This window comes from Hyperolius riggenbachi, chromosome 7 (assembly GCF_040937935.1).
Source record: "Hyperolius riggenbachi isolate aHypRig1 chromosome 7, aHypRig1.pri, whole genome shotgun sequence".
NCBI lineage: Eukaryota > Metazoa > Chordata > Amphibia > Anura > Hyperoliidae > Hyperolius > Hyperolius riggenbachi.
This window is the reverse complement of record NC_090652.1, coordinates 140069090-140096418: the sequence shown is the minus strand read 5'-3', so window position 1 is coordinate 140096418 and position 27329 is coordinate 140069090. Positions and strand designations below refer to the sequence as shown.

General features: G+C 45.0%; 1 protein-coding gene across 5 annotated transcripts in view; it reads left to right on the top strand.

Moving 5' to 3' along the window:
• Positions 1 to 27329, top strand: part of LOC137524618 (uncharacterized) — a 571079-nt gene that overhangs the window by 216508 nt on the left and 327242 nt on the right. For all 5 annotated transcript variants that reach the window (XR_011022737.1, XR_011022738.1, XM_068244694.1 and 2 more), the window contains exons 20-21: positions 11485 to 11576; positions 14027 to 14196. Coding sequence is in view for 3 of the 5 variants with exons in the window: in XM_068244694.1 (XP_068100795.1) it covers positions 11485 to 11576; positions 14027 to 14196 (262 nt within the window). In the remaining 2 variants the exon portion in view is untranslated. The remainder of the gene's footprint in view (positions 1 to 11484; positions 11577 to 14026; positions 14197 to 27329) is intronic.

The following is a 27329-nucleotide window of genomic DNA, read 5'->3' as shown; positions in this document are numbered from 1 at the left end:
TTCACTACTACAGCCAAATAGATCAGCAGGGCTGCCAGGCAACTAGTATTGTTTAAAAGGAAATAAATATGGCAGCCACCATATCACTCTCACCCTGGGTTCACTTTAAATTACAGTTAGCCCCGCCCTCATCCGGTCATGACCACGCCCATTTTTTCGCCGCGGCGCGCTTCGCGCGCCGCAGGTTGTAGCCACACCCATTTTCAGCTCCCCCGGAAATTGGTCCAGCACCTGCATAGCACCCCCTAAAAAAATTTCCTGGAGCCGCCACTGCTTGGCTGAGACTTGTACAGAGAGAGAGTTGCTCCTTTGTGCTTTGGCTTAGCAAGTGCTCTATTGTGATCATTTACCTAGCGTTTTTGCTCACCTACACCTGCCATATACACCTATATTGTTGTTAGTTAGATAGACATTGTATTTTAGTTAGTAGCTTGTGTGTTACATTAGAGACAGGCAGCTGCTGCAAGCTTACAGGTTTAGGCCTCAGGGGGGCCTTGCCTCTGTGGGCAGCTGTCCTCTGTTTATTTCTCTCATCTATACCAGTATTTCTGCTGTCCTTTACTAATAGTATTGTAGTTATACTGTACTAGGAGTAGGACACTCACTGACTGTCACTGTTTATAGGCTACTAGCTAGCTCCTGCGTGTGTGCACTCACTCACTGTCTGTGTGTACACACACTCTATTTCCTTCTGATTACTGATAGATTATTGTTAGTTAGTTGTACTTACTGTTACTACTTACTCTTACTGTACCCGTAGGGACACTCACTGTCACTGTTCATATAGGCTACTAGCTCCTGCGTGTGCGCACTGCACTCACTGTCTGAGTGTACACACACAACACACACTCTATTTCCTTCTGATCGCTGATTGATTATCGTAATTAGTTAGTTCTACTTACTGTTACTACTTACTCTTACTGTACTAGGAGTCTAGGACACTCAGTCACTGTGTTCATAGGCTACTAGCTCCTGCGTGCGTGCACTCACTGTCTGAGTGTACACACACCCACACTCCATTTCCTTCTGATCGCTGATTGATTATCGTAATTAGTTAGTTCTACTTACTGTTAATACTTACTCTTACTGTACTAGGAGTCTAGGACACTCAGTCACTGTCCATAGGCTACTAGCTCCTGCGTGCGGTCACTCACTGTCTGAGTGTACACACACCACCCACACTCTATTTCCTTCTGATCGCTGATTGATTATTGTAATTAGTTAGTTCTACTTACTGTTACTACTTACTCTTACTGTACTAGGAGTCTAGGACACTCAGTCACTGTGTTCATAGGCTTCTAGCTCCTGCGTGCGTGCACTCACTGTCTGAGTGTACACACACCCACACTCCATTTCCTTCTGATCGCTGATTGATTATTGTAATTAGTTAGTTCTACTTACTGTTCTTACTCTTACTGTACTAGGAGTCTAGGACACTCAGTCACTGTGTTCATAGGCTACTAGCTCCTGCGTGCGTGCACTCACTGTCTGAGTGTACACACACTAAATTTACTTGTGATTACTACTGATTATTGTAACCGCTAGTTGTACTTCCTGACTGTTACTACTTACTTACTGTACTAGGGGACACTCACTCAGTCACCTCACCAACCAACCCACTCCATTAAAGTACCCCACTTTTCACCCGCCCTTTTAAAAAACTTTTGTCTATACGCCCAAAACATTGAAGATGTCTGGAAGTGGCAGCCAGCGCGGTTTGGGCAAGGGGAAGGGCAGCAAGGGAATCAGGAGGAGAGGGAGCAGCATTGTGGCAAGCCGCGGCCGCGGGCGCGCCACCATGCACAGTTCCGCAGCAGCAGCAGCAGCGTCAGTGGCTAACATTCCTCCCATAGCCACTGGCCGTGGACGCCTTGGGCGCCGCCCAGCAGGAGCATCTGCAACTCACGCTGCAGAGACACAGCAGCAGCAGCGTGTAGCACCTGCTCCCATTTTCCTCCAGCCGGGTCGGAAACGTCCCATTGAGGAAAAGCATGCAGACACTGTGGTGCAACTCATGACGGAGGATGAGCAGCCCGCCATCAGCTCTGCATCTGAGGCCTCCACCCTCACCACCACCACCACCACCCCTGCAGCAGCCGCCCAGCAGGGTCTGGGGAGGAGGCCAGTTCACCGTCACTCGCCGACCTGTCATTCAGCAGTCTTTTGACCCCAGGCATCATGAGTAAATTGTCTGCTGTTGTTGGCGATCTTGAGGAGGAGATGCTGATGGGCACTTTGGGGGATGAGGGATTGGACAGCAAGACTGTGGCGACAGTCAAGCAGCCCATCCATGCATCAGGAGAGGAGTTTGGGGGGTCCTCATCCCAGCAGGACATGTTTCAGGAGGGGGAGGATGTTGATGACCCGGTGACAGACAGAGACTGGGTGCCACCACCTCCAGGGGATGTCGTCCTCAGCAGCTCTGAGGAGGAGGAGGAGGATGCTCTTGTGGGCCTTGCAAGGAGGCGCATCATTGCAAGCATTGGCAGCAGCAGTAGGCAGGTCCCACAGCCTGCTGGTGTCTCAGGCTCAGCAGCAGCAGCAGCAGCATCTGCCAGTACCACCACCAGCCGCACCCAAGCCCCCCAAGCCCCACCCCCAACCACCACAGGGAGACAGGCAGCAGCGCTTCCATGCCGTAGGGGGATGTTTCTGTCTCCAATCTGGCGCTTTTTCACCATGCCCACAGTGTACAGCAAGTACGCCACTTGCAACCACTGTCAGCGGAAGTTGAGCAGAGGTGCAGACCCCTTAAAGTTCTGCACCAGCTCGCTCATCAACCACCTTGCTGCGAAACATTTCCACCAGCATCAGGAGTCCTAGAGGCTGAAGGCATCTGGTGCTGGCAGTGGCACCACACCCATCACTGCACAGCCTTCAGCAGCAGCAGCAACAGCAGCCACCCGCCCTCCTGCTCCTCCAGCAGCACCAGCAGGAGTGCGGAAACGCACTGCTCCTCCCCCCTCTGCAACTCCTGCCGCCGACACTGAGGCCTGTTCTGGCAGCCAGTCCTCAGTGGCCTCCTCCGCTGTGTCTGCTGATTCCCGTGCCAGCAAAAGGCCACGCCAGAGCCTTTTGAGCGAGTCCTTCCAGGGGGTGGTTAGGGCTCTGCCTCCCAGCAGCCGTCGCGTGCGGCAGCTGAACGGCTTGCTGGCACGGGCCATGTGCTCCCAACTCCTGCCGTACACGCTCGTGCAGGAGGGGAGCGACATTCGTGCGCTGCTTGCTTGCGCAGCCCCAGACTGGCAGCTCCCCAGCAGACACTTTTTCTCCCGCAAGGCCATTCCTGCACTGCACCGCTTTGTGATGGCCAATGTGGAGCGAGGGCTGGAGCACGCGGTTGGTGAAAGGGTCCACGTCACCATGGACTCCTGGAGCAGCCGCTTCGGGACAGGCCGCTACCTGTCCTTCACTGTCCACTGGGTCAGCTTGGTGGAAGGGGGTGAGGATGGGAGAGCAGCAGCGGGCACAGCAGCAGCAGCAACACAGTGGGTGGTGCCACCCCGCAGGGTCAGGGGAACTGCAGCAGGTTCCTCCGATCCTCTGCCATCCTCCGGCACACCTGGCCAAACCCCCCGCCTCAGCAGCAGCGTGAAGGCCCGCCACTGCCAAGCGCTGCTGCACTTGGTCAGCCTTGGGAAGACCAAGCTGACGGCAACCCATGTGTTGGCCAAACTCCAGGAGCAGGAGAGGATTTGGCTGACCCCCAGAGGCCTCAGAGTCGGAGAGGTGGTGGCCGACAATGGGGCCAATCTGGTTGCCGCAATAGACAGGGGAAACCTGACCCACATCCCCTGTCTTGCCCACGTGCTGAACCTGGTGGTGCAGAAGTTCCTGCGCACCTACCAGGGGATGGGCGAACTGCTGGAAACGGCAAGGAATGTTGTGCGTCACTTCCGGCGCTCGGCTGCAGCCTGTGCGAGCCTGGAAGACGTGCAAAAGGAGCTGGATCTGCCACGCCATCGGCTGATCCTTGACGTTCCGACTCGCTGGAACTCCACCCTGGCGATGTTGGAGCGTCTGGTTGAACAGAGGCACGCTGTCAAACAGTACCTTGCCCTGGCCACTGTTTCCGCAGCTCAGAGAAGGGACAAGACCAGCAACATCCCGTCCATCGTCCCCGATGATGACTGGAGGCACATGCAGCAGGTGTGCTTTGTGCTGGCTCCCTTCCTGAAGGCCACAAACATGGTGAGCAGGGACCATGCTATGGTCTGCGAGTGGGTGCCCCTGGTTTCTCTGCTGAACAGGGCCCTCGATGCTTTGCTGGAACAGGGAGCGGCAGCCTTGGACCAGCAGGAGCGGCAACCAGCTGCGCAGTCCACCTCTGAGGGGGAGGAGGAGGAGGACTTGGTAGAGGTCCCTGACCTGGCTGCTGATGAGGGGGATCAGCACAGCGCAGCTGAGTTGGTGCGGGGGTGGAGAGAGGATGAGGCGGCAGAGGAGGAGGATGAGGACAGCACTGACGTCGATGTGCCAGCAGACGTGGCCCGCCTCTTCCCAATGGCAGCGCACATGCTGACGTGCCTGCGCAGGGACCCCAGGGTGATCCAGATGAAGCAGAGGGAGGACATCTGGATCAGCATGATGTTGGACCCACGCCTCAAGGGGAAGTTGAGCCAGTTCCTGCCGCCTGCAGGAGGAGACCCAGCGCAACAAATAAGGAGCTTGCAGCAGGCCCTTGTTGAGCGCTTGGAGGAAGCCTTCCCCCAGCCTTCCACCCCCACTGTCCAGCAGCCAGCACAGAGGCAGCAGCAGGTGCCTGCATCCAGCAGCAGCAAGCGCCCCACAGACCTGCTGTCTCTCAGCCACGAGCTCTACAGGACTGTAGAGGCTCCGGCAGCAGTGACTAGAGAGGAGATGCATGCAGCAGCATCCTCCTCCGGTCACAGCCAGCGCCTGACCCGCATGGTGGCTGACTACATGGGGTCGTACAGCGGGCTTGACAGCGATGCCCCTGTTGATCCCATGGAGTATTGGGTCAAGCGCATGGAGATCTGGAGCGAGCTGGCGCAGTACGCCCTGGAAGTGCTGTCCTGCCCCCCTTCCAGCGTGCTGTCCGAGCGCTGCTTCAGTGCAGCTGGTGGCGTGGTCACCGAGAAACGCTCACGTCTGTCTCACAAGTCTGTGGACAGACTGACGTTTCTCAAGATGAACCAGGCGTGGGTGGAAGGCGAGTTCCTGGCCCCTGTTGTCGGCGAGAGGGGGACATGAACTGGCTGCCGGAACCATCGTTAATGTGCCTTACCACCCTTTACCACCTCCTGGCTCCTGCTCACTAAGCCAGCCTGGTTCACTTTGACTATTACGTCGCCTGCAGCCACACATTTTACACCTACAGTGGGCTGCTGTGTACTGCCCTTCTGCTGTCTGTCTGTGTTTCCCACTGCCAGGGTACACAGAATTACCTTCTTCTGCTGCCACTCTGCCACCAGCTATTACGTCAAACAATAGCTATATTGGTTGTAAAACCAAAAACCAAAAAACCATTAAAAAAAAAAAAGGTTTAATTTTTCTGAGGTGCCCGGGTTGAAAACTGTGTTGTCCCAGTTGTGTATTGGACACAATGTGGGCTGCACGACCGCTGTCTGGGACCTCCTGTTGTGTTTATTTACAGCCCTGGTATCACCGCTAGGTACCAGGGCTATTATGTCACGCTGCCTACCTGCTGCCACACTCACACTGCTCCTCCATACCTCCTCCTGCTGCTGCTGCTGCTGTCTGTCTGTGTTTCCCACTGCCAGGGTACACAGATGATTTACCTTCTGCTGCCACTCTGCCACCAGCTATTACGTCAAACAATAGCTGCTCGCCTACTCCTCCATTCCTCCTCCTGCTGCTGCTGTCTGTCTGTGTTTCCCACTGCCAGGGTACACAGAATTACCTTCTTCTGCTGCCACTCTGCCACCAGCTATTACGTCAAACAATAGCTATATTGGTTGCAAAACCAAAACCAAACAAACCATTAAAAAAAAAAAAAGGATTAATTTTTCTGAGGTGCCCGGGTTGAAAACTGTGTTGTCCCAGTTGTGTATTGGACACAATGTGGGCTGCACGACCGCTGTCTGGGACCTCCTGTTGTGTTTATTTACAGCCCTGGTATCACCGCTAGGTACCAGGGCTATTATGTCACGCTGCCTACCTGCTGCCACACTCACACTACTCCTCCATACCTCCTCCTGCTGCTGCTGCTGCTGTCTGTCTGTGTTTCCCACTGCCAGGGTACACTACACAGATGATTTACCTTCTGCTGCCACTCTGCCACCAGCTATTACGTCAAACAATAGCTATATTGGTTGCAAAACCAAAACCAAACAAACCATTAAAAAAAAAAAAAGGTTTAATTTTTCTGAGGTGCCCGGGTTGAAAACTGTGTTGTCCCAGTTGTGTATTGGACACAATGTGGGCTGCACGACCGCTGTCTGGGACCTCCTGTTGTGTTTATTTACAGCCCTGGTATCACCGCTAGGTACCAGGGCTATTATGTCACGCTGCCTACCTGCTGCCACACTCACACTACTCCTCCACACCTCCTCCTGCTGCTGCTGCTGCTGTCTGTCTGTGTTTCCCACTGCCAGGGTACACTACACAGATGATTTACCTTCTGCTGCCACTCTGCCACCAGCTATTACGTCAAACAATAGCTGCTCACATTACTCCTCCATTCCTCCTGCTGCTGTTGCTGTCTGTCTGTGTTTCCCACTGCCAGGGTACACAGAATTACCTTCTGCTGCCACTCTGCCACCAGCTATTACGTCAAACAATAGCTATATTGGTTGCAAAACCAAAACCAAACAAACCATTGAAAAAAAAAAAAAAGGTTTAATTTTTCTGAGGTGCCCGGGTTGAAAACTGTGTTGTCCCAGTTGTGTATTGGACACAATGTGGGCTGCACGACCGCTGTCTGGGACCTCCTGTTGTGTTTATTTACAGCCCTGGTATCACCGCTAGGTACCAGGGCTATTATGTCACGGCGAGCTGCCTGCCTCATTGACTGCCTGCTGCCACACACTCATCCTCCTCCTCCTGCTGCTGAATTTACCTCCTGCTGTCTTTGTGTTTCCACTGCCAGGGAGCACATACAATGGCGCTTCCAACATGCGTGCGCCCACCAGCTATTTGTTACGCTCAAAAATAGCTGCATTTCTGTAAAAAAAAAATTGAAAAGAGAAATACGTGAAGAAGAAGAAGACGATATTGAAAAAGAAGGAGAAGGAGAAGATGAAGATGAAGAAGAAGATGAAGAAGAAGATGAAGAAGATGATGAAGAAGAAGATGAAAAAGAAGAAGAAGATGAAGAAGATGAAGAAGATGAAGAAGAAGAAGATGAAGAAGAAGAAGATGAAGAAGAAGAAGAAGAAGATGATGAAGAAGATGAAGATGAAGAAGAAGAAGAAGATGAAGATGAAGAAGAAGAAGAAGATGAAGAAGATGAAGAAGAAGATGATGAAGAAGAAGAAGAAGATGATGAAGAAGAAGAAGAAGAAGATGATGAAGAAGAAGAAGAAGATGAAGAAGAAGAAGAAGATGAAGAAGAAGAAGATGAAGAAGATGAAGATGAAGAAGAAGAAGAAGATGAAGATGAAGAAGAAGAAGAAGATGAAGAAGATGAAGAAGAAGATGATGAAGAAGAAGAAGAAGATGATGAAGAAGAAGAAGAAGAAGATGATGAAGAAGAAGAAGAAGATGATGAAGAAGAAGAAGAAGAAGATGATGATGAAGAAGAAGAAGAAGATGAAGAAGAAGAAGAAGAAGAAGACAATATAGAAGAAGAAGAAGAAGATATAGAAGAAGAAGATCTAGAAGAAGAAGAAGAAAGATAAAGAAGAAGAAGAACAAGTATATACAGTAACACTACTGAACAAAATTAAGGACACAACTTCTCTTTCCACATTTTTTTTTAAAGGAACATCCCCACATAATCACTTGCTGTTGTTACTTGGAAAAAAAGATGTTTCTTGCATCATTCACCCTCAAAACAAGTGTTGGAAGCTATTTAAGGCCAATTCGAATAGTCAGCTCGAATAGTGAGCTCGAATACCGACTCGAATAGTGAGCTCGAAGTCCGAGGTCGAATCGAATAGTAAAAATTATTCGACTCGAATATTCGACTGACCTCGAATAATTTACTATTCGAATTCGACCAAACTCGAATTTTAAAAAGGGGTATTTGAGCATCACTAGTGGCCATCGTGATCTTCACACCCTTAACAAGTGTAGCCACACAAACACCTGATCTTACGTATCGAGGAAGAGAAGTTTAGTAGTTGTGGCCACCCACAGCTTTGGGCCCCCCTGCGATTGCAGGTGCTGCTCCCCTCTTGTTACTCCCCCTGCTTACCAACATGGGCCACACTGCAGACAGCCACCAATAATGCTGACGGTAGAACTTCTCAGTTCTATTCAGTGAACTTATTCCCACTAATAGTACAGTGTGGTGCTTTGTCACAAAGTTCAGTCTGTAGCATCTTAATGTACTAGAATGTGCACCTTCATTCCATGGCGATTAATGTCACATCAGACTTCATTGTGTATGACACCACATTGCCATGTGCCACGCTGCACATGCTTTGCAATAGCATAAAGTCCTTACATGTTAGTGTTTTTACCTTTTAAAACATTAAAGCAGACCTCCAGTGTATAGCAGTGTAATTGTATTCTTATAGCAAGTTATAATTTTCTTCTGTGTCTTTACGCCCTTATTCCCCCCTTCCCTGTAGCCCTGGGGCTGCTGACTTCTGCCACATAGCCCTGCCCCCCTGCTTAAAAACGCCATGGTGAGTTTTTAGCAGGGGTTGGGCCTGCATGCCAGAAGCCGGCGGCCGCAGGGCTATGAAAGGGATTCCAGGGGTAAAGACGCATAACTTGCTATTAGAAGAGGACCTGTTGACCGTATAATATATACTTGAGGCCTGCTTTAAGAAGTTTCTATATAACCGAGCTTATAACTAAAATACCCAATAATTTACCCAACACAAGAAGCTTCACGTTTCTAAACATTAACACCAATGCTTTTCTGAACCACCTGCTATGGCTGTGCGCTCAGGTACCTGAAATGATTCAGGAAGAGGGGGATTTAGCATCACACCTGAAGGCATGTACAGAGATGATGAAAGAACGGTATTGGCTATTGTTATTTGACTTCTTTGAGAGTGGCTGGAACTGGGCATTTTCACTTGATCATAGCAGCAATGAGCAGTTGGGGTACAATTGATTTATTATATGTAAATATACTGTAAACTGGGTCGGGTAATGTCGGAGGACTGCTCAGGGACCATTCTAAATTGTGGTTGGGTAGAATTTGTTATTCCTGAGGAGTATTTTGGTCCCAAAAGTTTTAATTATGGGGCAAGTCCAAACAATATGAGAGAGAATTCCCCTTTGAAAACATCCCCTCCAACATTTATCATCAAGAGTAGGAAATGTGCAAACCAATCTAACTGGGGACCCCATACAATTTCCCGAGTATTTTTACATTTTTTGGTGGAGTGGGCTAATGAACAGATTTTAAGCAACCAGTCATCATTTATGTAGTAGTAGTAGGTTTGGAAGAGGCATACCTTTCCGTAGATATTTTGGATGCATAGCCAGGATGCAAAGCCACATCCAAAGCATTGTAAGCAGTCCAAGGAAGGCTAGCATACCAACGTAGTTTTGCAAAGCATTTTTTTCCTTAGTGCATGTGACAGCACATGGCACTGGTTATGGCAATTGTTTTGGGGCCACGGAGGGTTCCCTTCAGAAAGTGCAAACACACAAAAATTACATCTTAGTGCTCAAACATATATACACAAATACAAAGTGATCACAGGATGAGCCATGTTAATTGAGAGCAACACCCCCCTCATAATTATACATGACAAATCATAATTTATGGTCTTGGCTAGATCCTTTTCCCACTCTGGCAGATAGGGTGGCAGATCCCCAAAGCCCTCCAAGAGAATATGCTTATCTAAAAGGGATACAGGATGGGGGGGAGATTGTTGTAAGGTAAAACAAAAGCCTCAAAGTCAAACATCAGAAATTAACCTAAGATCGGGGCGAATCCATTCATGGTAATGCTAAATTTGTTGGTGTCACCAAAAAATCAAATGAGATCTGTCCATATTTGTCCTGCAAAGTTTGTAGCTAAATGTCCAGATCTCAGATCACCCTCATGTCTCCAGTTCCTTTAGACATTTTGGCCCAGACTAAAAAAGGGGAAACCTGAGAATGAAGAAAGCAGTGAGATAGCTCTTGTCCATTTAAATATATTATTGTCTTGTATATTGAAAGTTTTCTGCACCCTTTTGGGTCATAGTCTAGGGCCAATTTAGGAGGATGCCAATTACCTTATCTGTGTGTTTTTGGAATGTGGGAGGAAACTGGTGTCCAGAGGAAAACTCACACAGACAGCGGGAGAACATACTAACTCCATGCAGATAGTGCTCTGGCTGGGATTTCATCTGCAAGGCCACAAGTATATAATGATATAAAAAAAAATAGAACCATTGACCTATATGCAATTAATTTTGTTCACCTGAGTTATCTCCTAGGAGATCATTTACCTCATCTACATTTTTAGCATTTTTACAATTGAAAAAGTACCCAAAAGCTTGGTTAAAAAGTACTATCAAATTTATTTTGAGTATTTTTTGCTTGCTGGTGGCTTCAAGCTATCATCAGGCAACTAAATTGCAAATCTGATTTACTTACCTGGGGCTTTCTCCTGCCCCTTGCAGCTGTCTGTCCCACGGTGAGCGCTCCGGTCGAGGTTGTCCTTACTGCGCCTGCATGAAGCACTGCTGTAAGTCAACCTACAATGTCCGCGGCGTACTGCGCACCTCGAGGTCGTCCTCTGCACTGTACTGGGACCACGGGCCGGCGGCTGCGAACGGAGTGCTCACCGTGGGACAGACAGCTGCAAGGGGCTGGAGAAAGCCCCAGGTAAGTAAATCAGATTTGCGATTTAGTCGCCTGGTGATTCCTTTAAAATGCATTTTATGACAAGTTGTAAAATATCAAATTCAGGAGAAAAAGAGAATTGCACATGGGCCACGGGCCTAGGAGTTTTCTCCTAGGAGATACTTTTTCATCTTCTATTTAAGAACTTTCCTGCACTTTTCAACTGAAAAAGTACTGAAAGTATGTGAAAAAATATCAAAATTGTTTTGCGTTTTTTCTTGCTTTGTGGTGGCCCAGAAATGAATCCTAGGCAGGAGGCAAGGGGCATGGAGTTCAACAATGACCATGAAATATTGTTAGTATTTCCCCTCACTTCATACTTATTTCTCTGGAACTAAAACTTGTTTTGCCATGCAATTTCACCTGATAATAGAGTTTTACATTACATGAAAGGGTTCTACCAAGATTTGCTTCAGATTTCCTTAAAATGGGCTACATCCGAGATGGAATAATGTTTTTTAGTTCTTCCACTGCTTCAGATAGCACCAATATTTACTTCAAATATTTGCTGATATGTGAATTGAACATCTTTGTTTTCAGCTCCCAGTTGTACCTAGTAATGGCTGATGGTCTGGAGAAGTTAAAAAGTCCTACTGGCCAAATTGAAAGGAAGTCTTGCTTGAATGAAGATGGTGAGTTGCCCTTAAAGTGACTAGTTTATGCATTAGGACATTTTTAGTGAACATCTAACAGCTTAAGTTAAATGTAAGAATACAAACAAATGGGTAATAACAATTCACAAGGGAGATTAGTTAATATGTACAGAAATATAAAGTCACAGTTTGACTTCCTATATCAGTGTCTCTTTAGTACAAATATCTTAACAAAGTATGTGGAACCCTAGGGGATTTCTAGATTTCTACATGAATGGCTTCTAACATCTCCAAGTAGGTACCAAGAATTCCAAGTTGTCTGTAATCAAACACACAAAATAATATGAACTAGGATCCAAACTACCAAGCAAAGTTAAAGTCCAAGACAAAGTACAGTTTTTATTGGGATTTACCAAAAGGTGGCAACACACAATATATTTTTTTATAATGTTTTTCAGTTCGAGAATTGAATGGGACATGATCTGCGTTTGGATATTATATATATCTATTTAAGGAATATTTTAGCTTAGGAAGTAGTTATGGCAAACTCTATATCTGCATTTAAAGAGGGCTTAGATGCTTTTCTTGCATTGAAGAGCATCTACGCCTATAATTATTAGGTAATTCCCAGGAGACTTGATCCAGGGATTTATCTGGCTGTCATCTGGAGTCGGAAAGGAATTTTTCCCTTTTAAGGCTCATTGGCCCAGGTCTTGTAAGGCTTTTTGCCTTCCCCTGGATCAACTGGGATATGTGCAGATTTTTTTTTCTTTTTCTTTGATTCTGGTTGAACTTGATGGACAAATGTCTTTTTTCTAACCAAATTAGCTATGTTACTATCAATTTTTCTGATTGATTTTAACATTTGAAAAATATGACAATTTGTGAAAAATAAATATAACTGAAAAAAAGTCTTGGGTCTATCAATCAAGAAATTGATTATCTTATACCATTAAATTTTCATAAAAATTGATCAGAAAATCAGCCACTCCCTATCGGTAAATATGGGAAATTCAGACTTCTCACTAGAAGAAAAAAAATAAATCTTGTGATGTTTTTCTGTGGCTACCTTTAGAATGACAGTCTGAAAGAAATGTCATATGTAAGCTAGACTTAGTTCACATTGATTTTTTTATAAATACCTGGAAAACTGCTTATGGTGATCTTGGTCCACAATAGAAGGTAATGACCAGTATTTCTTTGGTGAACTGTACATTTCTCACATGGGATTCGCTAATCTATTCATCTACCATAAAAGAAGATAACCTCTTTATAAATATGGTAGTCTTAAAGGGGCGATCACTTAAATTTACAAACAAGTATTATTATTATTAGTAATGTATTAGCAAATCGATACTTCTTTATAAATTGGCCCATAAGAAGATCCCTAATGGAACAAACAAGCACACCCTCACACCCTGATACTATTTTTCAATACCTTTCCTTTTTCCTGCAAAAATGTCAGATCAATAGGTGCAGACATGTCCTAATGCACAAAACTGGTATATCACCTTTACCACCTGAGTTCTGAAAATGCTTGGGAAAGTGGCGGATACATTCCTCAGCAGGTTTGTGGAATGTGGTGATTGAGTGAATGTTTAGCCCAATCACATCGTCTGCTGCCAGTGCCATTTACACTGCTGGTGTTTTGTAGTAAAATTATTCAGACAAACTTTGAAGTGGTGTGGATGGGTAGTTGCCCAGCAAACTGAGGTAGTCCGCAGCAGTGTTAAGCTGTGTGTACTGATCCACATTGCTAATAGTGCCCTACGGCTGTAAGGGCTGGTGCACACCGAGCGGCTTTTTCAGCGTTTCTGCAGCCGCTTGCGGCTGCGGATCCGCTTGGTCAATGTATCTCAATGGGGTGGTGCACACCAGAGCGGGGGGCGTTTTGCAGAAACGAAAAATGCCAGGGTGAGGCATTTTTTGGATTGCGGGTGCGTTTCTGCCTCAATGTTAAGTATAGGAAAAACGCAAACCGCTCTGAAAAACGCCTGTTCAGAGCGGTTTTGCAGGCGTTTTTGTTACAGAAGCTGTTCAGTAACAGCTTTACTGTAACAATATATGAAATCTACTATACTGAAAACCGCAGCAGCAATCCGCAAAACGCTAGCAAAACGCCTCATAAAAATAAAAAAAAGCGTTTAAAAATCTGCTAGCATTTTGCGGATCTGCTTGCGGTTTTTGGTGTGCACCAGCCCTAAGAAATGAGCACCGGGCTCTAATGTGAACAGCTGTATAATAATTTGTCCTGTGGATATAGCCTGTAGTTCTGGTATAGCCTGTCAATACCTATGGTTCTATAATAGTAATGCTATGTAAATTTTCAACCATACATTTATATTTTTTTGCTTCTTTCTTTACCTAGCTATAAGAGAAACTAGAAAAATGAGCAATAATAGAGTCATACTGTGCATTGGATCAATAAAAAAGTAGCTCACCAACTTTATGTATTTCTGTGACATTGTCAATGTGCTTTATCCTCTTAGCATCGAGGCTGTTAGGCTGGCAGCCATGCCTGGATCTGTCTTTCCCTAATGGAGAAAGTCTCTTGTCATTTCCATTGTCTGGACCAGCAAAGTCATCATTCATATTAAGAAAGCACGATAAAGGATTGAGGCAGTATCTTCTAGAAGGGTCGTATAACCATGTGTCACAGGTAATCAGTGTTATGTAATGAATAACCACAATACAATACTTTGTTTAGGCAGTCTGATCTTCCAGTAAAGATTTTGCTCCACCAATAGAAATTCTAGTTCTTGCCAAAGTAGAGCTTGCATATTACGCAAAGTTTTTGTTTACTACTACCATTCACGGCCATGCCAAGTGTAGCTTACTCAAGTAACCCTCTCCACACTCTCAGCCCTTTAGTAACTTTCTAGACAGAGAAAAAACTCTCATAGATATAAAACAGTGATTCTCAAATACAAAAAATGTTTTTGCAGAAAATGTGCTTACAGTGGGATAAAACTTTGACATAACATTAAATAAAAATGTGTTTTCCTACTTTTTGTTACCCATACAGTTACCATTTTTGCTTTTCTGCACAAGTAATATTGTCTGTTTATAAATTACAAGTTTCTAGAGTCCAGTTTATCTGTTCTGAAAGCTGCTATTTCATTTTCTTGCATGGCTGCTGTATTTATATATCAAAATCTATTTAGTGATCACTTCTCAGCTCTCTGCTTCTACAGCAGAAAGAGCTAATTTCACCACAGCTAGGAATGTAGCAGGCAAAGAAATGTAAACAAAAGATAATGTTATCAAATCTTCAGATGGGGCCTGAAGATACCCACTGAAGCAAGGAGCTTTCCACTGAATAACAAAATGCTGTGTTTAACTGTTTGAATGCTGTGTATCTGCATCGAGTTTGTATGTTATCGCCGTGTCTGCGTTGGTTTCACCCGGGCACTCTGGTTTTCTCCCACATCCCAAAAACGTACAGACAAGTTAATTGGCTTCCCCCTAAATTGACCCTAGACAATACATACACGATACATACATAGACATGAAAACTATGGTAGAGATTAGATTCTGAGCCACTTTGAGGGAAAGTTAAGAGACACGACTATATACTTTGTACAACAATACTAAATAATAATAATAATAATAATAATAATCACATTGGATCTATCTATTAAGCAAGAGGTTACTAGGGGTGTTCACAGTAGCTAGCATGCATGCCAGCTGCCAGCTCTACTGAATGCATGGGGGGCATTCAGTGTATATGTAAGGGAATGCAGTGTAGGGGTGCATGCAAATTGTGGGGTGTACAGTGGGCAAGAAGAGAGATCAGAACACAGGACATCACACATGCAGCTGTTAAATAGATGTTAAACAAAATTACACTAGTTTCACTGAATTTAGCACAACAATGTATATTTATAATAATAATAATTATTATTATTATTATTATTTAGTATTTATATTGCACCAACATCCTCTGCATCTCTTTACAGAGTACATAAGCGGTGCTACACTGGGGCACTGCCCCCCCTGTGAATCACTGTGCCCCACCCCAAGATTAGTAACATATAGTTAACTGTTTCCAGGCTCCAGCAGTGTACAGCGAACAGGATAGGGTCTGTAAAAAACGCTCCATGTCAGCCTGACTGGTAGGCATTAAGTAATGCAAGGGTCTTATCTATTTGCCATAAATATCTCTTAATCCTTGCAAGATCACTTGCAATTCATTTTCTGGATGATGCTTATACTGTATTTGCAAAAAAATTTAAACAAATCTATCTACCTTCTTCTGATTGTATGTTCTAACATTGTCAGTCAACAGGATTACAGTCTGAAGGGCCTGAGTCTGAAGAATGCTTACTAGCTGAAAGCTTGCTGTTGTTCTTTTAAATAAGCCAATATATGGTATCATCCTGATTAAAAACTTCCTGTCTATAAAATACATGCTCTAGTCCACAATAATACTTAGCTACTAAGATAAGGAATTAAACACAGTATTTCCCTTCCTCCTGCCTTTTCCTCCTCCCTTTGCTTGTAGAGTTGTGAGACACAGGCAGGGGGCTGGAAGATATCACGCTGGTACGTAATGAGGTAACGTGCACGTGTATACACAAACAGTAATACATAAAGCATAGTCAGGATCAGGCCGTAGTCATACACAAAGTCAAAGGTATCAAGGTACAGAGTAGCAAGGCAATGTCGTAGTCAATAAACAGGCAGGGTCATACACATAAGTCAGATGTCAGTCAGGACAGGCCGAGTCGAACAAGTGTATCAGATGGCAGTGGTACAGAAGGATAAGACAAGAGCGAGGTCAAGAGGCAGGCGAAAAGTCGGTACACAGATAAATATACAATCAGATGTTATTACGATATATTACAAAAAATATATAATATAACTACAAAATACAAGACTGACTAACTAGAGTACATATATATTGTGCATCTACACAATATATAAATGTAGCTCAAATATTAGCTAGCTAGACCAAGAACCAGCGTACTGATTAGTATCAAGGCCAGCGAGTGAATGACTTGCTTGGCCTAATATACCTAGGAGAGGGAATCAATCCAGCCCACAGGAGGACGGTCTTCCTTCAGACATGCCTCCTCAGCCTGTAAAGGCTGCTCTGACTCGTGCGTCTAGATATACTGCGCACACGAGCGTCCTGACTCACCGCTGCAGCGGAGTCGGAGATGCCGTCCGAGGGTAATGGCGCAGAAGACCCCCTACGTGAGCGAGTTCCACCGGAGACGCCGCGGGAGACGTCACAGAACCCGCTATGAGGAGGTAAGCTTGTTACAAACCCCCCCCCCCCCCCCCCGAGGAGTGGTCTCCGAACACTCTCCACTAGGTCTATCAGGATGATCACAACGAAATTCCGAGTCAATTGATCAGCATGGACCTGACGGGCAGGAACCCAACATCTCTCCTCAGGTCCATATCCCTTCCAATCGATCAAATACTGTAATGAATTATGGATTTTTCTAGAATCAAGGATTTTCTCTATCTCATATTCAGGTTGTCCATCTACTTCAATAGGAGGGGGCGGATCTGCAGATGACAATATGTTGGCAGCAGGTTTTGTTTTTTTTTAATATTCTTTTATTTAGTATTTTCATGTCAATTACACGTTTCATATTCAGTCAAGGTGAAATACAATGTGTCAAAAGTGTATTACATATAGAGTTTCAGAAAGCATAACGGTCTGAATCATTGTAGGAGAAAATCTTCTAGCTCGTGGCTCGTCTTAGGTAATATCATAAGTAGAATAATGAAATCTGCCACAGCGTCATTTGTTAATAGTTCCTTATCCTCCAGTGTATTGACATAAAAACCTATGTTTTTTAACATTTTTATTTAACTTAACACCAAACTATTCTCGGGTAGGGCCAATGGGTGTTACACAGAACAGTGCAACACCTGGCCCCCGGCGAGAGCAACTTTAACCATAACAATGGAGACACATCCAGACACAGTGAGTGACACCTCTATAAGATAGCACAAAATTTAGAGTAGTTCCACCAATCCAGGGTAGTTGTGTATCATATGTATGTGGTCTATCTCTCCATACGCCCACAGCTACTCAGCTCCGCCTAGTCCACTCCCTCGAGAACCTTGTTAAAGTCTTCTGACTCCCGAAACACATTCCAAAATGTCCAAGATTTGCGGAATGCTTCTTCCCTATCCAGTGCAATATGTGCTAGATCCTCCATACTGCGTATATAATCCATCTCCGCTACTATTTCTGATGAGCAGGGTATTATGGTCGTTTTCCACTTTCTCACCAGTAGGCACTTGGCGGTGTTTAGTATATGTCGTACTATTGACCTTTTGTATGCCCTTAGTGACCACTCATTCTGGTGTAGCAGATAAAACTCTGGTCTGAATGGGGTATCTCTATCTGTTACATGTCTAATTAGTCTTTCTATTTTGGCCCAGAAGTCTTTAAGAAGAGGGCACTCCCATAGGATATGTAACAGGCTTCCAGTTGTCCTCTGACATGTCCAGCATATATCCTCTATGTTTGGAAACATACTGTGTAATCTAGAGGGGGTATAATACAATTGAGACAATATTTTAAAGTTAATTTCCTGTATCCTAGAGGATAAGGAGGACTTGTGGGTAAAGATACAGATATTTCTCCTCTGCTGGGGAGAGAAAGATTTGTGAATAATACCCTTCCATTTATCAAAGTACGGGACTGATTGGTCTTGCTGTTCTATCAAAAGGATGTATAGTTGGGAGAGCATTTTTTTGACTGGGCCCTCACCTGTGCATAATTGTTCAAATTCAGTTTTCTGTCTGAGGTGTGAAGGTCTGATTCCTTCTCTATTTAGTAGATATCTGATTTGAAAGAAACCCCACCAATCAAGATCTGGGTTCTGGGCCATTTGTTTAATATCATCTAGTGATCGCCATTCCCCTTGGTGGGCTAGGGAGGACAAGGTTATGTTCTCTGTCTTAGCCCACGTATTATGTGATCCCACTCCATATTGCACTGACATATTAGGGTTGTCTATTGGGGAGAACATAGGCGACGGCCAGGGTGATATGTCTGGCAATGACCGTAATCGAAGAAAGAGCTGTATTGTGCGCCTACAGAGAGGAGGCAAATCAAACCCCATGGGCAGGGATTTTGTAGACCAGAGCAGGTTAGTTAATTTTCGTGCGGACATTTCTTGTTCCATGTTCGTCCATTGTTTGTACTTCCCATGTCTACACCAATCAACCACCCTCGTCAAGACTGTTGCTTGGCAATATAAAGTCACGTTTGGCATCGCTAGACCCCCATTTTGTTTTGGTTTATATAGCACATTCCGTTTGAGTCTTGGGGGTTTACTCTTCCAGATGTACCTATTAAAAGCAGTCTGGGCATGGCGTAGAAATGTTGTAGGTATCGGTATAGGGAGGGTCTGGAAAAGGTACAGCAGTCTAGGCATGACGTTCATTTTGACGACTGCAGTTCTCCCTAGCCAGGATATTTGTGAGAAATCCCATTTTTTAAGATTCGCTATAAGAGTTTGTAGCATCGGGGGGAAGTTGTGTGTGAACACACTGCTCAGAGAGTCCGATATAAAAGTACCCAAGTATTTAATATGTTTTGTTTTCCAAGTAAATGGAAAGTTATGTTCTAGTTGGGATTTTAACTTATCGTCTAGTCCTACACTATAGGCTTCACATTTACCATAATTTATTTTAAGAAAGGATAATTTGCTATACCGTTCGAATGCTTTCATCAGGTTGGGAAGGGCTAGATGGGGTTTGGAGAGAAAAAACAAAAGGTCGTCCGCGTAAGCTGCTACTTTATGGGAGGTGCTACCCACTTCAATACCTGTTATGCCTTTATTTAGTCGGATGTGACACAGAAAGGGCTCCAGGGCTAAGGCGAAGATCAAAGGGGACAGTGGACACCCCTGTCTCGTACCATTAGTGATGGCCAGGGGGTCTGACAGAATCCCATTGATTTTTATGCGGGCTGATGGAACCGAGTAAAGGGCATCTATGCACGACATCATCCTGTCCCCAAGATTAATATATTGTAGGACTGCTCTGATCCACCTCCAGCTCACCCGGTCAAAGGCTTTTTCTGCGTCTGTAGAGAGCAACATGCATGGAGTTCCCTGTGACCGAGCAAACTGAAGGAGTCCCAGGGCCCTAATAGTGGTGTCTCTCGCTTCTCTGTTAGGTATAAAGCCCACTTGATCCCAGTGAATCAGATGTCCCACATGTTCCGCTATTCTGTTGGCTATTGCTTTGGAAAAAATCTTTAGGTCTAGGTTGAGGAGAGAAATGGGGCGGTAGCTACCACAATTTGCAGGGTCCTTGTTTTCTTTGGGAATTATGGTTATATGAGACTCCAGAGTCTGGTGGGGCAATACTGCTCTGTCTGACCCCTCTGCTAATGCATTGAATGTTTTACATAGGTAGGGGACCAGTGTGTTTCTAAATTTTTTATAATATTTGATCGGGAACCCATCGGGTCCTGGAGCTTTACCTGCTTTTATTTCCGAGATAACCTTGGCTAATTCTGCTTCTGTAAAAGGGGCTTCTATTTCCTTGGACATATCTTCATCTAATTTTGGCATGTCTGTTTCCTCTAAGTATCTCGCTATCTCAGCCCTGGGACCCTCCCTCAAACTCTCGCCTACGGTGGTTTTCAGGTTATATAGTTTGGTGTAGTACTCTCGAAAGCTCTGGGCAATGGACTCATTCCTGATATGTTTTTGACCTGACGCATGTACAATCTGTGAGACATATGATTTCTGATGTTGTTGTCTGAGAGCTCTAGCCAGTAGTTTTCCTGACTTGTTCCCGTGTAGGAAAAATGTGCCTCGGCATCTGTGGGCCGCTTGTTTAGCCCCATTTTGCAGCATTACTTTGAGAGTCTGCCTTGCCTCCGTTAGGGGTTGTAGAGAGCTCTCTGCCAGTGATTGTTTGTGCTTACACTCTAACTGCCGTACCTTTTCCAGCTGGTTAATGATTGCCTCTGCCCTTTCTTTCTTAAGTCTGGTACCCAGCTTTATGAGTGCTCCTCTTATAACACATTTGTGTGCTTCCCACACTGTAGGAGACGACACATCCCCCGTATCATTAATTAAGAAGTATTCGCCAATTTGTTCGTCTATTCGTGTAATAGCGGCTTGTTCTTGTAATAGAGAGGTATTCAGTCGCCATGTAAATGGTTTATTGTGTTTGTCTCTGCAATTTAATGAGACTACAATAGGGGCATGGTCAGAGTAAGATATAATACCGATCTCTGATTGTATATGGTCGGAGAGCAGGTTGTGTGATGTAAAGACGTAATCAATACGCGAGTACGTATTATGTACTGTTGAATAGTAGGAATAATCTTTCACGGTGGGATGTGTCAGTCTCCACACATCTACCAATTGGCGTTCATGCAGAGCCTTTTTAATTTTATTGAGCTTAGCGTACGACACTGCTGATCTCCCTTGCGAAGAGTCTATTTGTGGATTTAGAGGCGCATTTATGTCCCCACCCAGAATAACACTTCCCTCCGTGAAGGTGTCAAATTCGTTGAAAAATTTGAGCATAAATTTGTCTTGGTCCACGTTGGGAGCATATATTGACCCCAGTGTGTACTTTTGTTCTTTTATTAGACATTTAACCAGTATGTAGCGTCCATCAGGGTCTGATAGAGTCTGTATTTCTGAGAAAGCAAGGTCTTTGCTGATGAGAATTGCTGTCCCTTTCGTTTTGGACTCTGATGAATTGCTAGTATAGATTAAAGGGAAGTTCCTATCGGTTAATTTACGAATTTTGGAGCTCTTAAAGTGTGTTTCCTGGATGAGGACCACCTGCGCCTTCTGCTTCCACATATCCTTAAGTAAGATTCTCCTTTTCTCTGGAGTATTTAACCCCCTGGAATTGATGGAAATCACCTTCAACAGTGATATTGCGGGATCGGGCGTGTCATTTCGTCTGGATGTGTCTCAAATCAACATATAGAATTCTACAACCATAGTAAAGCATCGTAAATGATAGCTGTTAAACCATCTAAAGATTTTCCTCGTATAGAAGAAGCACACAGGCCTAGCGCAAACCCAAAGTGGGTCTTGTGCTGACCTGCATATCCTATGTGGGAAAGGAGCCACCGCTAGGTCGGGGATGATGTGTCGCGTCAACCGCGGCTCCTCCGTCCACACCGGCTATGTGCCGGTCTCTATATTAAAAGATACTGATAACCATAAACAAGCAACATAAGAATATCCAAACTCTGATCCCCCTTATGTGAATGTCCGGCAAACCACTCTATAGCCCCATGTCAAGCCTAAGGGTTCTAGGGGAAGTCCCTCCCCCGTCATCTCCCCATTATATCATGTTCAGTTAACCTATTGAAGATATTACGTATAGTGTCCCCAAGTAAAGTCTCCCCCCTCCGCGGGAGCCACGCAACTCATAGCGACTCTGGTATGGCACAGTGATATTATTTTTTCCCCAAATTGGGTGGCAGCGCGCATGTCTTACCGGGTCTTCCGTGATTCCCCAATATCATGAATGCCCATGGCAGTGTTTAGGGCCCGTATGCGTGCGTTTATTTATACTGCGTATCAGTTGTGCTCCATAGGAGTTAATAGGCGCCAGCGTTCTGTCCCATAGGGGCAATGGTATACCTGCCGATTGGGAGCCTATGCACCTGGAGAGGGTATTATATGTATACACCTTATCTAGCGATCACCCCCCTTTAAGTCTGTGCGGGAATATCAGGAAATAAACATGTGGGGGGTATGATTAGTCATGAATAACAATCTCCTTCCCTCTTTCTCCTTTTCTCTTTTGTATCTCCCTGTCAGATATTTATTCATCTTACCACTCCCCTTCGTATAACATATATCCATCTCTCAAGTTCATGAAAATATGTACCATCTTATATAGCATGTAAATCACGCAGTACGCTTGTCCCATTACATTGAAGTATGGCCTCCGTCAGCGGGGCCCCCATGGACCCTGGGGATAAACATACGCCCATCCCCAGAGCCCATGGGAATATGTACCAACCTAAATAGAATATATATCACACATTATGCTTGTCGCATTACATTGAAGCATGTCCTCCATCAGAGGGGTGTCCATAGACCCTAGGGAAAAAACACACACTCGTCTCCAGAGCCCCCCAAAAAAATATGTATCATCGTATATAGCATATATATCACCCAGTATGCTTGTCGCCTTGCATTGCAGCATGGCCTCCATCCGAGGGGTATCCCCCCCGGGTCCCACACGAGCTGTGTAAATGGTGACTTGAGACTTTGTTAGCTCAACAAAACTGTCGAATACACATTGCTGGTGGCTCAATTTTTAGCTGCCGCAAGAAATGTTCCCTTGGGGAGGGTCACCCCCATGGCTGCTAGAATGTTGAGTATGCATTCAGTTGCACAAGGTTCCATGGATGTCAGGGAGGTGGACAAAGTATATATGTTAAAGGGGAGAGAGCGTCCTGTTCTTTTGGCCTAAGTATACAGGGGCAATAGCAGGTAGAGCGGCGGGAGAAAAAATTGTGGGGCACTCCCCGGCCTTCTCTCGGGTACACAAATAGTTCACGTAGAAGTTTGTAGTAGAAAAGAAAAAACAAGAAAAATAAAGTTTTCTGCACACTTATCTGTATGAAGGATCAGGTCCGGTTTTTAGAGGGGTCAGAAGTCCGCTCATTGTTGCTGTCCTCGTCCGCCATTTTTCAGTTTTTTAGGGCATTGTGGAAGGCCCAAGAAGATCTTTTCAGGTTTCCATTCTGGGACCTCCACAGTTGGCAAATCCAGGGCAGTAAATAGGTCGGTGAGGCCTCCTGGATCCTTCAGGGTAAAACTTTTACCATCCTTGGAGATATGTAGTTGGAAGGGGAATCCCCACTTGTATATCGCTCCCTTTTCCTGGAGAAGTTTCAGCAACATTGCAGCGCTCTTCGCTGTGCCAGGGTAGATGGTGCTAGGTCCTGGAATAGTAGAATACTCGTTCCCTTGTATTCAATGGAATCCATTTTCCGCGCCGCCGCCATAATTGCCTCTTTGGTGGAGAAGTAATGAAGATGGCAAATGACGTCTCTAGGTGGCTCCTCTGCGGATGGTTGCGGACGTAATGGTCGGTGTAATCTATCTATTTTAAGTACCTTGTCGGCCGACTGCTTAAGTATGTTGTTAAAGATCGTAGTCGCGGCCTGTACTAGCTGCTGCGGTAAGGTTTCTTCTGGGAGCCCTCGTATGCGGATATTACACCGTCGGCTCCGGTTCTGTATGTCTTCCAGACCCACTCTCAGCGTGGTGTTGAGTGCAGTCTGCTGAGTTTGTTGTGTTCTGAGAGTGAGAACCTCTGCCTTTAATGTATTTGTTTCCGCCTCGAGGGCCGCTATCCGCCTCTCATGCTCCGTGACCTCCGACTGTATCTCCTGTAGGTCTGCTCGTGTGGCTGAGGTAATGCGGTCTGCTAGATCAGTCAGGTCTTCCTTTGTGGGGAGGTTGTGGAGGTAGTCTCTGATCTCATTTAGAGATCTTGTGGTGGCATTCTCCGACTCACTTGCCTTCGCGCTCTTGTTTGGGGATGGTGATGTGTCGGCCATCTTAGTTGGCGTCTGGGTCGACTCGTTCCGTTTTAGGTATCTCGTAACCTGTTGTTGGGTCGCCTTTCTCTGTGTTTCTTGTCCCTTGCAGGTTTTAGATGTTCTGGACATTCTATTTAAGTAAATTGCGGAGGGTTATCAGTTCTTAGAGCTTAAATTAAGCCGGTCAGACGGAGGAGCTCTAGCAACCCACGTCCTCACTCTTCCATGGCTAGCTCCGCCCCCGTTGGCAGCAGGTTTTAACAGTGAGACATGAAAAGAATTGACCCCTTTAATGGTTTGAGGCAATGTCACCCGATAAACCACATCACTGATCTTTTCCTGAATAGGATAAAGTCTAATGAACTTGGGCCCTAACTTAACTGAGCGTTGATGCAATGGAATGTTATGGGTGGAGACCCAGACCAGGTCTCCAGGGGAAAACTCAAATTCACATGAGCGATTGCTATCAGCATAGAGTTTTTGCCGAGAAACTGCATCTTGTAAATTCTGCTGTACCTGAGGCCAAATGTGCTGCACATGGGTACTCCATTCTTCCAATGCTGGAAAAACAGAAGGTGAGGAAGGGAAATACGTTAATTCAGGATTCTGACAAGCCAAAATGGTGACATTTTGGTAGAAGAGCTAGGAAGGTTATTAAAAGCAAATTCGGCAAACGGAAGTAAGTCAAGCCATGACTCCTGACAGTCTGAGACAAAACATCGAAAAAAACTGTTCTAAAGATAGATGAGTTCTCTCCGTTTGCCCATTAGTCTCAGGATGGTAACCAGAAGAATAACGACAATGTAATACCCAGAATGGCGCTGAATTCATGCCAAACGTGTGACACAAATTGGACTCCCAGATCAGAGACAATATTGTCGGGGATTCCATGTAATCGAAAAATGTGTACTACAAACAATTTAGCCAATTCTTGAGCAGAGGGCAATCCAGCAAGGGGCAAAAAGTGAGCAATTTTGCTAAAACAGTCTATGACAACCCAGATCACTTTTTTACCACCAGAAGGCAGTAGGTCGACCACAAAATCCATAGATAAATGGGACCAGGCTCTAGAAGGGATAGGCAAAGGCATAAGGTGACCCCGAGGAGCAATCCGAGAGGATTTACTTCTAGCACAGGTGGTGCAGGCTGGCACAAAAGCCTTGCAGTCGTTTCTAAGAGAGGGCCACTATACATGCTGAGACAAAAGCCCCAATGTCTTAGTCTCCCCTGGATGACCTGCCAGTTTATAACTGGAGTACTTGAAAACAAAACTGTAAAGGAACATAATCCACGTCAGACGGTTTATCAAGAGGACTATCTGATTGATACGGCTGTAATAAAGCATGAACATCAGGAAATTCAGTAGTCTGAACTGCAGCAATAACTCGGCTTGGAGGTAAGATGTTCTCGGAAGTAGTGGGTGAAATACAGTCAGTCTCAAAGCTTCTAGACAAGGCATCAGCTTTTACATTCTTAGAACCTGGTTTATATGTGATTTCAAAATTAAAACGTGAAAAAAACATAGCCCACCGTGCCTGCCGGGGGTTCAATCTCTTAGCTCACTCTATATATTCCAGGTTCTTATAGTCAGTGTAAACTGTAATAGAATGAAATGTTACCTCCAACCAGTGTCTCCACTCTTCAAATGCCATTTTTACAGCCAATAACTCTCTGTTACCTATGTTGTAATTTCTTTCGGCTGATGAAAACTTTTTAGAAAAGAACGCACATGGATGCATCCGCTCAGGTTGGCCAGAAAACTGGGAAAGGACTGCGCCTACTCCCACCTCCCAAGCATCAACTTCAACAATAAATGGCAAGGCAACATTAGGGTGCGTAAGTATGGGAGCTGGACAAAATGCATTTTTTAATTCTGAAAAGGCCTCAAAAGCTTTTGTAGACCAATTGACAGGATCAGCATCTTTTTTTGTTAAGTCAGTAATGGGGGCAGCCAAAGTAGAGAAATTTCTGATGAACTTGCGATAATAATTGGCAAAGCCCAAAAACCGCTGAGTAGCTTTTAACCCCCTAGGCTATGGCCACTCAAGAACTGCAGAAAGTTTTTTTTGGATCCATAGAGAGCCCTGAGTCAGAGATTATATATCCGAGGAACGGTACCTGGGTGACCTCGAATAGACATTTCTCCAGTTTAGCAAATAGAGAATTCTCTCTCAATTTCTGTAACACATATTTTACGTGATCATGATGTTCCAGCAATGTGCTGGAATAAACAAGGATGTCATCTAGGTAAATAACAACACATCTACCCAAAACATCTTGGAAGACGTTATTTACAAAGTCCTGGAAGACAGCCGTGGCATTACAAAGGCCAAAAGGCATAACAAGATATTCGTAGTGCCCATCCTGGGTGTTAAAGGCTGTCTTCCATTTATCTCCTTGAGGAATGCGTATTAAATTGCAAGCTCCCCGTAAGTCCAACTTGGTAAAAATCTTAGCCCCTGAGACCTGAGCAAAGAGATAATTGATCAAGGGTAAGGGGTAACAATTTTTTACTGTAATTTTGTTTAGACCCCTATAATCAATACACGAACGTAGGCCCCCCATCCTTTTTCTGCACAAAAAAGAAACCTGCCACAGCTGGAGATGTAGAGGGTCGGATAAAACCATTATCCAAATTTTCCCTAATATATTCTTTCATGGCCAATTTTTCAGGACCGGTTAGATTGTACAGATGACCTCGAGGAGGCATTGTACCTGGCAACAATTCCACCGGATAATCGTAAGGCCTATGTGGCGGTAATTTATCTGCAGATTGTGGTGAAAATACATCTGAAAAGGCAAGATAAGGTGATGGGACCTCGTTGGATTTTACCCCTAAACTTGAGAGGGATATGCTCTTGAGACACAACTCCTGACAATGAGATGACCAAGAGGTGAGTTGTCCAGAATCCCAATCAATTCCAGGATTGTGGAGTTGAAGCCAGGGTAACCCCAAAACCAAGGGACTGGAAGGCATTCTTAGAACAAAAAAATTGATCTGTTCTAAATGCATAACCCCTACCTGCAGGGAAACTTCAGGAGTAACAGAAATGGGGTTCTTGGCCTGCAAAGGGGTGTCATCTATAGCTGTAACAAAAAGCTTGTTCTGCAAAGGCTTATCAGGAATACCCAGCTAGGTAGCGAAAACAGAATCTACAAAGGCCTGACAATGTAGGGACTTACTGTTCCAAGTTATGGTAGCCGGTAACAACAACTTTTTACTTTTGAGGGGAGAAGGTTGCCCATCCAAGTGAAGTCCCCTTTCTTCA